Below are 13306 nucleotides of genomic sequence, written 5' to 3' on the forward strand. Positions count from 1 at the left end.
GATTCTGTTGAATGCTCACACACACACACACACACACACACACACACACACACACCGCATGACAAGGTAGTACAAAAGATCGTCTCTGCGATGGCTTGTTCACATGTGCAAGTCACTGCTGGATGCTGCAGTCTGATGAGTGGCAAACCCGTTTATCACAATCTCAACTCGGGAACAATAAAGCTGAAAGAAATATAAATGCCCTTCGGTCGACCTCATGGTGAGCTGCAGCATTTACGCATTTTTAAAAGATGCCATCATCATCTTTTGTTTGAATCTTTCCTGCAGGTCCACGTGAACCTTCTCCTGATGGAAGCGCGCATGCAGGCGGAACTCCTTTACGCCCTCCGTGCCATTACACGCCACTTGACCTGAAGCGCCGTTGCAAGCGTGTGAAGAAAGCTTCCAAACAGATGTGCAGAAACACCTGCCTATGGTGTAGCATCACGTTATTGGATTCTCTAGTGTCAAAAGCTGAAGCCGCCTTCCTAGCGGTGGTTAACGTGCAATGATCTATATATTTCCCCCCCTGTTTTCTTGATGCTTAACATTACTAACGATAGCAAAAATAGCACTGAGGAACACTACTTCTTAAGTTGTTTCCAGTTGGAGTATTGGTCACAAACCCTAAAACGGTTTGTTATATTTGATTCTTTTGCTATTTCTTCTCACACTCGGAAGAAAAACACTTGTTGGTGCATCTTCCGAGGTTCTGTTCCTACCCACTTTTTCCTGCAAATGGAATCCAGAGCGAAGGATTTTATTTTATTTTCTCCTTTTAGTTCTTTCTAGAATATTAATGCAGCTTTCCTGAATCCAGTATGTGCTGTGTTTAAACTGAAGTGCTCAACTGGCTTATTCTTAGAGTTTTCTTAGAGTTTTAGTACTTTGGCAGTAGTTTGGAGGCTGTGTGAAAGCTGATGCAACTATTGTCTGCCTTTTTTTTTTTTAAATGTGAAAAGAACTGCTGCGAATCCTGCAGCATGCTACTGAGACACAGCATTCAAATGCTTTTTTTTCTGAACGAAGAGGGTTTTCTACCATATCCATTTCAACTGTACATAATCAGTTCAGGGATTGCATTCTTCTGTGTTGCCTACAATTGCTCTTTCTGCTGACCCGAATGATGCTTGAATGGTACTTACTGCCCAGCCAGCAAGCCAGTTTAACTTGGGATATGTGAACTTGTAGAAGTTTGACTTTAAGAGTTTTTTTAAAAAAAGTTTTGAAATCCAGGTTCGTCCTTAGCTGGTTCATTGATCTGGTGGTAATGTGATGCGTGCAAATCCAGCACACGCACGCGCACATGCCGTCTGATCAAAGAAACCAAAAAGCAATCTGCAAGAGCACATTCTCTTAAAACTGTAAAGAGCTGCCTTGTGCTGAATCAGGCCACTGGTCTGTCTGTTCTGGTCCTCCAAAGTTGTGGGGAGAAGTCTTTCCCAGCCCTCTTACCTGAGATGGTTTTAACTGGAGATGGCAGGGATTGAGCCCAGGACCTTTCGCATGCAGAGCATGTATCAGTCGCTTAGCTAGATTTCCCCCTCCCCTGAAAACTTTGCTGTCTTTTACTGAGTCAGACTTGTCTGTTCTGACCAGCAGTGATTCCTTGAGGTCTTGGGTCACGATCGTCCCTAACCTTTAACTCAAAGTGTTGGAGACCGCACCTGGGACCCTTCTACAAAGAATGTGCTTTGCCCCCGAGTTGCAGTCTCGTTTTGCTCCACTGTCATCCCCCCCACCCCACTTTTTAATTCAAGGATAATTATATCAGTGTTCAGCTTAAGCTTTGGGGAAATCGATTCCCGTCAAATATTTTTCAGAACACTCTGCAATATTTTCAAGCTAAGAATCATGTTTCTATACGTTGACATGAGTGAACAAAGGAAGTGCAATATTGAGCAGAAGAGCGAGCCTTTCCTTAACCAAGTCGCTGCTGAAATGTCCCGCTCAACATGGCCGCGGTGAAAAATGGCGTCTCCTTCCCAAACTTTGGTAGTGTTTGCTGCGAACAATCGGCTCCTACCCGAGCACCAAAGCGTTGGTTTAATCGGATGTCCCCAAGCCCTTCTACACCTTCCTTCTAGCGGGGGAGACCCCATGCAAGCGCCATAGAAATGAATGGAGGAGGTGCCAGAGCAGTGCCGGGCCGATTGGCTTGTGCCCATGGGCAGATGTCATTGTTGGGAAAGAGAAGTGAGCAGCCAAGAGAGTCCTGCCCTTGCATTGCTTGACTACACTGATTACTTTTTCCCTTCAGGGCACAAATGTCTTGGTTTTTAGAGCTTTACCTTCTTGCATTAATGATCCAGTGAAGTGCCTAAAGAGAGGCCAGAAAGACAAGACATGATAGAGACTTTCACGTGACTGGCTTGCTTCAGGAAAAGCTAGTCTCAACTGAGTCCCCTTGAAATCAACACTGCTTAGGCCCAGCGGGGCTTGGAGACCACCCCTTTGTGTCCCACTGCCAGTATCTGGGATCCAGGAAAGGAACCTTAACCTGCCCTCAAGCCTTTTGGGTAGCCTATAAAACGATTTAAGCCCCAGTCTTTTCCTCTCTTTTGATTTTTACAAGACTCAGTTGTGACTGACTTCTGCTGAATTGATATTGATGTCAGATTTTGTGTCCCCCTTAATATTTATTTTTACCTGCTTTTATACACATTGGAAATGAATGAGATGGACCTTCAATCCAGTAGGCTGTAGAAAGCAATATAGAATAAGCTTGTACATTGAAGACTTCTGCAGTGGTTTCTTTCATGAGAGCAATTTTGGAAAGTAAAAAAGAGGGGGTAGAGGAACTAAAGTTTGGATGTGGTTATTTTGTTGGGTTTATTTTAATTTTTTAAAAAATTACTTGATCCTTCTCTCTCTTAACGGCTGTGATGTTGTGTGATTGTCCTGCAACACACACACCCCTTGGCTGCTGAAAAAATTGTTTGTTGCTTTGAAGAGATGTAACCTTCTGCGCTTGGAATTGCAGGCTGTTTTGACGTGGAAACTCTCCCAGACGATATTGACACTACAGATTCATATTGGCTGCATGTGTTGCTCCTCATAAAGAAGTCTGGGAATTGCAGTTTGGAAATAGTGCTGAGGGCTTTCTCTTAAAAGACACCCCCCAACACACACTTCCCACACCAGTTCAGCTTCCCAGGAAACTGTTGAAACCTGTTGGAGTCAGTAGTGTGTCTATATGTCCTTGGAAGGAAATGACTACATTGATGACAAGTTACTGAATGAGCGACGCATTGCTGCTGAAGATGAATGGTATCTCACTGCTCTGTCTGTGCATGTGAGAAAGCTGGAGGGGTGTGTGTGTGTGTGTGTGTTTTAAAAAGCCGAATCAAAATCCAGCTAAAGTTAAGCGTTTTGAAGGATGGCGTTGGATTTAACAAGAGCATTCAGCCATCTGCACCTGCGGTCTGCAATGGGGATGGCTTGTGCAAACGCTGCCTGCAACTTACCTTTATGGGTTGTGTTTAGCATGACGCCATTGCAGAAGCTGGAAGTGCACTGCCCTGACTCCTGTCCTGTCCAAAGCCGGGTTGATTTCAGTGGAAGAGTTTGAGGGCTCCATTGGAGACTCCCTGGGACTTTTAAGACGCTTAACCCTGACTGGATTTGAACTGCAGTGAGGTGCTGACAGGTCTCCACCAAACACCTCCCTGGTGATTGTGGGAGGGGGAAGAAGCAACTTCTGCCAGGGGAACTTCTGCCCCTTTCTTTCTTTCTTTCTTTCTTTCTTTCTTTCTTTCTTTCACCCTTTGCTGTTGTTCCAGGCACTTGTTTGCATGTTGCAGAGAAAAGCCAGGCAGGGCGTGGATGCAGGGAAATCGGCTGGGGAAGGACCGAGCCCTCTGGCCCCACGGCTCTTCAGATATAACATCTGTCTTCACATTTAGAGGTAGAGCCATAAACAGACTTTAAGAGCTTAAACGTTTTCTTCAGAGCAGTCGTGGCTTTTCTTCTTAACAGGGAGGCTGGTGTTCCAGTTGCAGAAGCATTAGTGCCTTTTCTTGTAGACTTTTTTTATTGTTCGAACTGAATAGTCATCTCAGTGAGAGGCAATTAGATTTTAAATCAAGAAGACTGTTGGTTTCTTTCTCTCTCTCTCTTTCTCCCTTCTGTGAAATATATATAAAGTGAATCCATTAACAGGAGCGTAAACTTGATTTCACGTGATTTCAGACCTACATGTGGTATCCAAGGTTGGGACCTGCTGTTTTGAAAACCAGTTTGTGTTTTTTCCTTAGAAATAGAATGGCAAACTTGAATGTTAACAAAATGTTTCAAGGTGATGATGTTTGATTCAAGAGTAGACATTTTATGTGGTCATGATCTGGTGCATAGCTTTATATACTCAAATGTGATGGGGTTGTGTGTGTGTGTGTACGTGTGTGTGTGTTTTTAAATGCTGACGTTCAGAGTAGGCATCCAAGTGAATATGATTGTACTTCTTTGCTTGACATATACCCCTTAAGCTCACAGATGTGCCAAATTTAAAAATGTGCAAAATCTATTTTTTTATAAAATAGCACATGTGAATGAATTGTCAAACTTCATGGATGTCAAAAACGTATATCATTCTTTTGCAGTGTAGGCATAGTTGGGGGTTTGTTTTTCGTTTTTGTTTTGCTTCTTCTAGTATGGCTTTGGATTATGTGTCAGCAACTGGCACCCTTGAGCCAAAATCTGTCCTAGTTGTCAACCAAGGGGCAAAAGAGTGTCATAGGCTGCAGCCATTGGTAGCAGCAGGACTCGGCGGCAAGGGAATCCCCCAGCAGGCTCTGTGGATTATATGGCAGGATATAAATCCCCAAAGCAAGGGCGGTGGGACTCAGGCTGCCACTTAGCGCATAAAAAGGAGGCCCCTCAAGTGCTTGTTCATTCCCTCTGCTATTTTTGCTGTGATTGCAAAAATAAAATATGGCTGCTTCAAGATCTTGTGTCAAGACATCTCCCCACCCCTCCTTTTTTAGGTGGGGAAACTGCATCAAATTTATTTGGGGTGGGAGACAGATAGGCTCACAGGTGGAATTGCACATACTTGGTAGAGAGAGAGAAGTTTCAAACATGAGCCTGCAAGTGCAGATGCAGGAAATAGGTGTATGCGTGGGGAAATTCCAGATTCTAGCTCCAGTAAAGAAACAAACAAAAAATAAATAAATCAAGGCATATTGGTCAGGGGCAGGGGATCAGGTCATTACTGCCCAGTTCCAGGGTATGTTTACTCTGAAGTAAGTCCCACTGTGTTCAGATGCCCTAATCAATTCACAGAACTGGCTTGCTTAAATAGTTTGGCGTTTGGTGTGCAGCGGGCTTCTGATTTGCAGCAGCTGCCAGGCTCAAAAGCAAATGGACTGTTATGTGATTTGATGTTAACCAAACAGGTTTCTAGGTTCCCTGCATATTCGGCCTCCCCTCTGCAAGCACAGGCACACATAGCATGGTTATTACTTGAAATTTTGCCCAAGTTCTGATTTGAGGGTCTGATAGGTCATTAGAAACCCCCCCCCATCCCATCTTCGTTTGCCCCACACTGGGGTACAGCTGTTCATCAGTGTCTTAATGTTGTTGGAAGGTGGTTGAATGATACCTTTCTTGGCTACTAGCGCCAATCCACTCTTCTCAACTGAGTCTGCTTCAGTCGGTCATTGATAAGTAGCTGGTGCCACTGTGTGAATAGAATGCTGTACTAGATGGGCATTGGACTGATGCCCAGCTCTTGTGTGAAATCCCTTAAACCATGACAGAGACACACTTAACACTCCCTGCATTGAGGAAGGCATTTACAAACCTCCTGACCAGATTTTTCAAATGAGTATGGTACCTTGCATTGTCGTCTTCTTTGGCGATCATTCACAGCCGATTAAGATTGCCTCGGGTATCATACTATTGGAAATTTGCTTGCTTAAACTGGCCTTCCAGAACTGGCCCATCTTAGTTAAGAGGGTGAAATTCCAACTGACTTTGAACCTTCTTCCCCCACCCCCCTCAAAAGAACCATTCGGTTTTTTGATATCCCTTGCTGACATTTTAAAAGAGTGCGTCTTTTGTTAGTAAGTGAAGCGTTCTTTGCACAAATAAAACAGAAAATTGGGCCTGCATTATAAAAGGAGCATAGAGTCCCATCATACGAAGAGAGATTTCAACACAAACATTTGCTGAACGGCATGGGGCCATTTTTAATGGAGATTTCTGTCAGAACGCTGTTGTTTGAGTTGGGCTATTTTGGGCTCTGCTTTCTACAGCGCCAGATAAATTTTAAAAGTTTCACATTTCCCCCACAAACCTCTTCTAGATTTGTATGCTCTCAGGTCTATCCTTCGAAAGGTGGAACATGGTCAAAAGGTGCACATCTTATGAGATGGGAATAATAGAAATCAGAACTGGCATGTGAGGTTCCTGCACAACTGTAAGGATTTCCCACCGATGTGGAGTGACATTTTCCTCTGTAATTGTAGTGGCAGGACTAAATGAAGAGGGTGCCAGACTCCTGCCACAGATGTTTGTTACAAAGCAAGGAAAGCCACACGTGGATGTGGGGTTTTTTGTATGCTTGTTTTAGGCGCAAGCTCCACAACCCTTAAGGCGCTTCCAGGCAGCCTGTTTGTTGAGCACTCATCCAGATCTGTCTGCAGAGAGATCAGACGACATTCTGATTTGCCTGCAGGGAGGTTAGATGACTATTGTGTCACAGCAGGTGTTATTCCATGCTTAGCAGTGCATTTCTCTGCCCCTTCAGTTACTGCAAAAAAAAATCTGATCCTTTTGGGAAGCAGGTTTGTTGGACAAGAGCTCTCGATAAACTTCATGAATTTGCCAGCCTGTGATTGAATCCCACCTGAAAATAACAGCCATCTTGAAATGCCTCTCCTCTGGCTTCCCTGAAATAAACGTTTTCCGGACTGAGGCCTTCATTTTCTTAAATAACGACCCTCTGTATAAATTTGGTCACAAATGGGGATCTTCAACCTGTGGGTCTCCAGATGTTGTTGAACTACAACTCCCATCATCCCTAGCTAGCAAGATGGGATGATGGGAGTTGTAGTCCAACAACATCTGGGGACCCACAGGTTGAGAACCGCTGTTCCAGAGGAAGGCATATGTCCTTACCTAAAATCCTTTTTAATTCTTTTATTCTGCTGTTATTCTGTTTTTTATTCTGCTCCCAACAGCCTCCCAAGGAATGACCAAAGGAATCCAAAGGAATGACCAGCTCCACATCTGCTTAGCTTCAATAGTTCAGCAGCCTCCCATGCCCCAAGGCAACATCCAGGAGCCCTTGCCTTTTAAATTATTGTGGAGCTTGGGAAATAAATGAATAAAACTTGTAGAGGCAGTAGAAACCTCAGCTCTGTCAGTATTCTGCTCCACGCTATTTTGTCTGAAATGCCAGCCCTCTCCCCTCCTTTCCCCTTAATTCTCGCTTCTGAGCTCACAGTAGAAAGGAGCTCCCTGTTTAAAGAGGTACTCAATTTAACTGAGCGTACAGTAGGCTGAGATACCAAAGCTATGGGCTGACCAGCCAACCATACAAGGGTAGGATCCAGCCCCCAAAGCACCTTTTTCTGCCCCCTCTCTCTTGGTAGCCCTATCAAATACATTCTGATCAACTTGGGGGTCAGATGTTTCTCCGTAGTTTCGCTTAGACGGCAGCGAAGCAATTGAATGTCCACCTAGCATTCTGCATAGATTCTCTTGGACTTGTTGCTTGCACATTCCATCCGCAGCCTGAATGACCATCTCGGCACACATGAGCCATTTTTAAATATTTTGTTCAGCTTGGTCATGCCCGGGGTGGCAGTGGTACTGAGTGTTCTGGCTCCCAGTGAATGTCTGCAGACTATGGTGACCCATAAGCTGGCCACTCCCTGGTTTACATAATCCTTTAGTCCATGCATGGGGTTCTCTAGGGTAAAAACCAAAATGGTACCTGAACAAATGCAGGGTAGCCAAGCAAATTGACCTTTTTTTTCTTTTCTTAGTTTGAAGTCCTATATGTAGCATGCTGTGAACGTCTTACCTGGTCTCTGCAAAATAATCAGTATTGATGTTGCTTTAATTCTTTCGGCTTCTTTTTTTTTTTTATACCCCCACCCTCCTTTTAAACGTAGTGTCTTTCTAGAAGCTGTGATAGGCCTTTGTGGTCCTTGACTTTGTTACTGTAACTTCTTTTTTTTTTTAATAAAAAAAAATTGTGAAATGTAGGGCTAACCCGAGTTGGATGGTCCAGTCCTCCAAGGTTGCCCATTTTCAGTTTGTTCGTTCTACATTATGGCTGTACGTAGAATAAGCTTATCGATGATGCAATTTAGGATTCGCACAGCTTTTTTTTTTTTAACGTCCACGTGTATGCATTTTGTATGTGTGTACTGCAGGAGTGGGGAGAGAAAGGTGATGTGTTTTATATAGGCTTAAGCTTTTTTGGTTTATTTCCTTTCCCTTTTTTCCCTTTTGTAAAGTAACTGACTCGGTAAAATCCATAGCCACTTAGGACTGTCCATGCTGAACAGACCTTGCTGTAGAGGCAAGATCACATTCTTTCTAAGTTTCAAATAGTGACACCCCCCCAATACCTGGGGAAACGAGCTCATTTTGCACTACGCGAGGGGAAAGGTTGTTTCGAAACTGAGTACAGTGCTCGCTCTTGAGTGGATGTGTTGAGGGGAAATGCAAAAGTCTTTGTGAATGGAGGCGATGGCCTCCCATGATCACCCAGGAAGAACCACCATAGAGGTCTAGACGGGCCAGCAAGGCAGTCCTAACTAAGGCTGAGCTCCATAAGAAGGCGCCAGGCCCATTTCCCTTGCCATCAAGGGATGCAGTTAGCCAAAGACTATCCCGGGAGGGAAAAGGAGTAGGTCAGAAACTCCAAGGGCGGCAGCAATGGACCCGACATGTTTGTGAGAGCTTTCCTTGTGCAGAGAAGCTGACTAAAACAAATACACTCTTTCCTTAAGAGTGTATGCAACTCATTCAGCTGACGGTTGCCTCGCCAATTGGCTATTGGTTGCCTGTGGCTGGGCTGTGCCATCTTGGCGACAAGGAATTTAATGGCACTGAAGGGTGGTGGGTTGAGAAGAGGCTAATAGCGTATCTTTACTACAGCATATATGTCTAGGAGAACTCTTGTTATCTCAGGACAAGTGCAGGATAAAGCTCCTCTGGAGCAACAAAGCATTTCCTACACCCCAGAAATATTTAACTCCGGGAATAGCTGGCGCGCTTGGGTGAACCCTAGATGCTACCCACCGTAAAAGCACCACACCCTCGGGGTGCAAACCCATACACAACCTGGGAGTAATCCCCACTGAGCTCACTGGGGACTTAGCTATGAGTAGACAGGTATAGAGTTGCACTGTGTGTGTGTCTCTTGCTGCAGTTGTGTCGATTTAGGACTTCTTGCGGACAGAACCAAGAGTTCAGCTAGCATTTTTCTGACATCCGTGGTTATTGGACAAGCCTATCCAACTGGATCTGTTTGTGTGACTCTTTTTCTTTCTGTTAAGGTTTTAGTTAACGCAACTTGAATTGTATCTGAACAGATGCGGAAGGAACTTTTTAGCGAGCTGAGACAAAAAGAAAAAAAAACACACCATATTTTTCAATAAAGGAATTTGTGTGTGCATATTATTAACCTGTTAACAGCAATTCATAAAATCTGCACTTTTTATGAGGTTTTGAAAAATTCTATTTATAGGTACGGAACAATGGGGTTTGTTTAAAAACTGTATAGCGTTTATACTTGCTGAAATTTCTTTCATTGTTATCGGTAGGAATTTTATTGGTTCAATAAAAACTGGCGAGAAACCCCACCCCTGTAATGTGGCGTGTCTTTCTTTCTTCTGTGCAGTGGTTTTCTTGGAAGGTCCTTTTGAAATTAATTTTATATATGGATTTGAGAACCGTCGCGCTGGATCAGAACAAAGGTCCGTATAGTCATGAGAACACGAGAAAAGCCTCGCGGGATCAGCCCAAAGGCCCATCTAATGCACCATCCTATTCTCAAAGTGGTCAACCAGATAGGAAGCCCACAAGCAGGCCATGAGTGCAACAGAATTCCCCCCAGTAATGGTTTATCAGAGGCATGCAGCCCCCAAAAGTGAAAGTAGAACATAGCCATCATGACTCGTAGCTACTGCTAGCGTTGTCCCCCATGAATTTGTCCAGTTCTCTTTTAAAGCCATCCAAATTGGGAGCCATCATCACTACCTCTGATCCGGAGCAAATTCCATAGGTTTTATTATGCACGGTGCAAAGTAGTACTTTTTTTTGCCCTGAATTTTCCAACATTCAGCTTCATTAGATGTTCACAGGTTCTAGCCTTAGGAGGAAAACTGGAGTGTGTCTGATTTTACACATAAAAATTCATTATTAAAATCCAGCTTTCCCTTCTCCAAGCAGGAAGCCAGTTGTGTGACATGAGAGGCTCACAGGCAAGGTGTGGTGCAAGAGAGCCATCTACCCTTTTTGCCCCCCCCCAAACATTTGTGAATTAAAGGTAAACCACCTCTAATCATGGAGGTATTGTGCGGCTTGTCGTGACTAATAGCCATTAACAAGGTACATCTTCCATGGGTCTATCTTTCTTTTAAAAGATTCTGGCCACCATCACGTATTGTGGTAATGAGTTTGTGTAACTCCCATGCACCTGGTGTGTAGAAGTACTCCTTTTGTCCTGAAACTTATCTCCAGACAGCTTAATTAGAATGTAATTAAACTCTGTAGCTTTCCAGAATGATCTTCCTAACGTTTCAACTTCTTGCTGTTACACAGTTAAAAAAAACCCAAAACACACAACTAACTTGATGTGTTTTGCCATGCCTACGCCTTTTAAAAGGAGGGATTCCACATTCTAACCCATGGGGTGTGATTAAAAATCCTTAACTTCGGCTGGATCATGCCCATTAATCCCAGGAACGGCAGTCGCTCCAAACAAAGGACTCAAACCAGCCAGTTAAAAGGAGATCGTTGCCTGTTTAACCTGATCTGAACACAGGGGGGCACTAAATGCTGCATATACACTTCTTCCTGGCGTTGCTTGTACCAGATACAGAAAGGTAGCCGTGTTGGTCTGCCATAGTCAAAACAAAACAAAAAAAAAAATTTTCTTTCCAGTAGCACCTTAAAGACCAACTAAGTTAGTTCTTGGTATGAGCTTTCGTGTGCATGCACGAAAAGTGTGTGTATCTGACGAAGTGTGCATGCACACGAAAGCTCATACCAAGAACTAACTTAGTTGGTCTTTAAGGTGCTACTGGAAAGAAAATTTTTTTTTTTGTTTTGTTTTGTACCAGATAATTATTTGTCTGTAACTTAGCAGCTTAAACATGGAGGCATGACCTGATGCAGAATCTGACCGTTCGTAAGAGCACTCACAGCTTTTTCTCTTCCTCCCCCTGGTCCCCAATTGGGTCCACTTATTTTGCAAACTAGAAGTTTCCCTAGTGGCTATCTAACTCTTTTTGTGGACAAATTAGGGAAAGATGGATCCTATTGGTGGTTGCCAGCCACGCCACCTTTTAAGACTGAGATGGGGAAACTCTGGCTTTCCACTTGAACTCCTGCTCCCGGCTGCACCAGCCAGTGTGGCCAATGGGCATGGGTGATGGAAGTTGCTTTTGGGCTATAGGTGCTTAAGCACAGAACTGCCACCTTTCTTCTGCCGACACCGTAGTATGTGGCAAGGGATGAATTAAATAATAAAGATTGCTGTGAGAAGCCTCACTCTATAGAGGTAGTGAAAATACTATTTATTCACTTAGGTGGTGTTTCTATACCACTCTCCCATGTGAAACGTCTTGAGAGTGGCAAACAAAATCAGAAATAAAGGTTAGCAATAAATACATGAAACCAAAAATCCAATGTAAAACAGCAGCAGAGATCAAAGCAGAGAACCAGGAACACGGAAGATATATGGGTTGGTGCCCTGCCATTCGCCATGGGGAGAGCATTCCCGAGCTGAGCAGCTTCATAGAGGGGGAAGTGGTCCTTAAGTTAAACTTGTCTCAAGCCTTTTAAAGGCTTTTTAAAGATTAAAATCGACCAGGAGCCCCATGGCTATTTCTTAAAACAAAAACAAAAAAAAACTTGTGAGGTGCTCCCTACATCTAGCCACAGATAAGAAGCCTAGCTGCCTCATTTTTCACTAAAACGGCCTAAACTGTCTTCTAGGGCAGAGCCATGTGTATTGTGTTACAACAATCCAATTCAGATGTTAATCTAAGTACAGGTTTGAAACCCAGACCTGCCTTAGAAGCAAAAGCCAGTAAGCCTCGAACACTCTGGAAAAGAACAGAGCATAGAAGAGATACTGCACTACGGCCACATTCACACCATTTAAACAGTTGTGACTTGCCTCAGAGAATTCTGGGAGTAGTTAAACATGCTGAAAGTTCTTAGGAGACCCATAATTCCCCTCCCAGAGCAACAATTCCCAGTTTTCCATGAAGAGGGGTTGATAATTGTAGCTCGGGGAGGAAGGGAGGCTAAACAATTCTTGGCACCCTTAACAAAGTGCTCCCAGAATCCTTTGAGGCAACCCATTACTGTTTCAAGAGGTATCGTAGTGCCTTAAATGGATCGTGTGAATGTGTGCATAGCGCTTGCAAGATTCAAGGTGCCTCACATACATTATGCTTTTACCTTACACACCTTCCTGTCAACATAATTATTCTCCATATTGTGGATGGAGGGGCTTGAGGTTGCCTAGTTTAGTTTGTCGCAGATATGAAATTCAACCGGGAACTTCCCAGTCCATTACTCCGTTTCTTAAACAGATATTCTACACCAGTATTGACCAGGTTCAACTAACGAATGACACTAGCAGAACCTCACACAAGGGCTTCCCCCGTGCCCCCTGAAATTGGCTTGAGGGGGTTGGAAGAACCCCAGAACAGCACACAAGGGAAGGGGAGATTGCTCCATCAGCGCTAGATTGAATTCCTCCCTGTAGGAACTCATTCTTCTACCTTCAAAGGACAGCAGTGGATGACCTGCCAGCTGAAATGCTCTATGTGAGTCATTTTGGACTCACAGCTGTCCATGGAGGCGCAGGGGTCAATTCTGTGTCCAGGGCAGCTATCTACCAGCTCCATCTGGTACGCAGGCTGAGATCCTACCTGCTTGCAGATTTTCTTCCCAGAGTGGTGCATGCTCTAGTTATCTCCTGCTTGGACTACTGCCATGTGCTCTACGTGGGGCTACCTTTGAAGGTGACCCAGAAACTGCAACTAATCTAGAATGCAGCAGCTAGACTGGTGACTGAGAGTGGCCACCAAGACCATATAACACCGGTCCT

The 13306-nt window shown here is 44.1% G+C and overlaps 1 protein-coding gene across 2 annotated transcripts in view; it reads left to right on the top strand.

The window, feature by feature from the left end:
• Positions 1-9821, top strand: part of SESN3 (sestrin 3) — a 64813-nt gene extending 54992 nt beyond the window's left edge. The window contains exons 10-11 of one of the 2 annotated variants that reach the window (XR_014547122.1): positions 289-6994; positions 7049-9821. Coding sequence is in view for 1 of the 2 variants with exons in the window: in XM_083609960.1 (XP_083466086.1) it covers positions 289-375 (87 nt within the window). In the remaining variant the exon portion in view is untranslated. Of the gene's footprint in view, positions 1-288 lie in introns of both variants that reach the window. The other variant, XM_083609960.1, reaches the window with a different exon arrangement.
• The last annotated feature ends 3485 nt before the right edge of the window (positions 9822-13306 follow it).

This window comes from Podarcis filfolensis (assembly GCF_964270895.1).
Source record: "Podarcis filfolensis genome assembly, chromosome: 4".
Classification (NCBI taxonomy): domain Eukaryota; kingdom Metazoa; phylum Chordata; class Lepidosauria; order Squamata; family Lacertidae; genus Podarcis; species Podarcis filfolensis.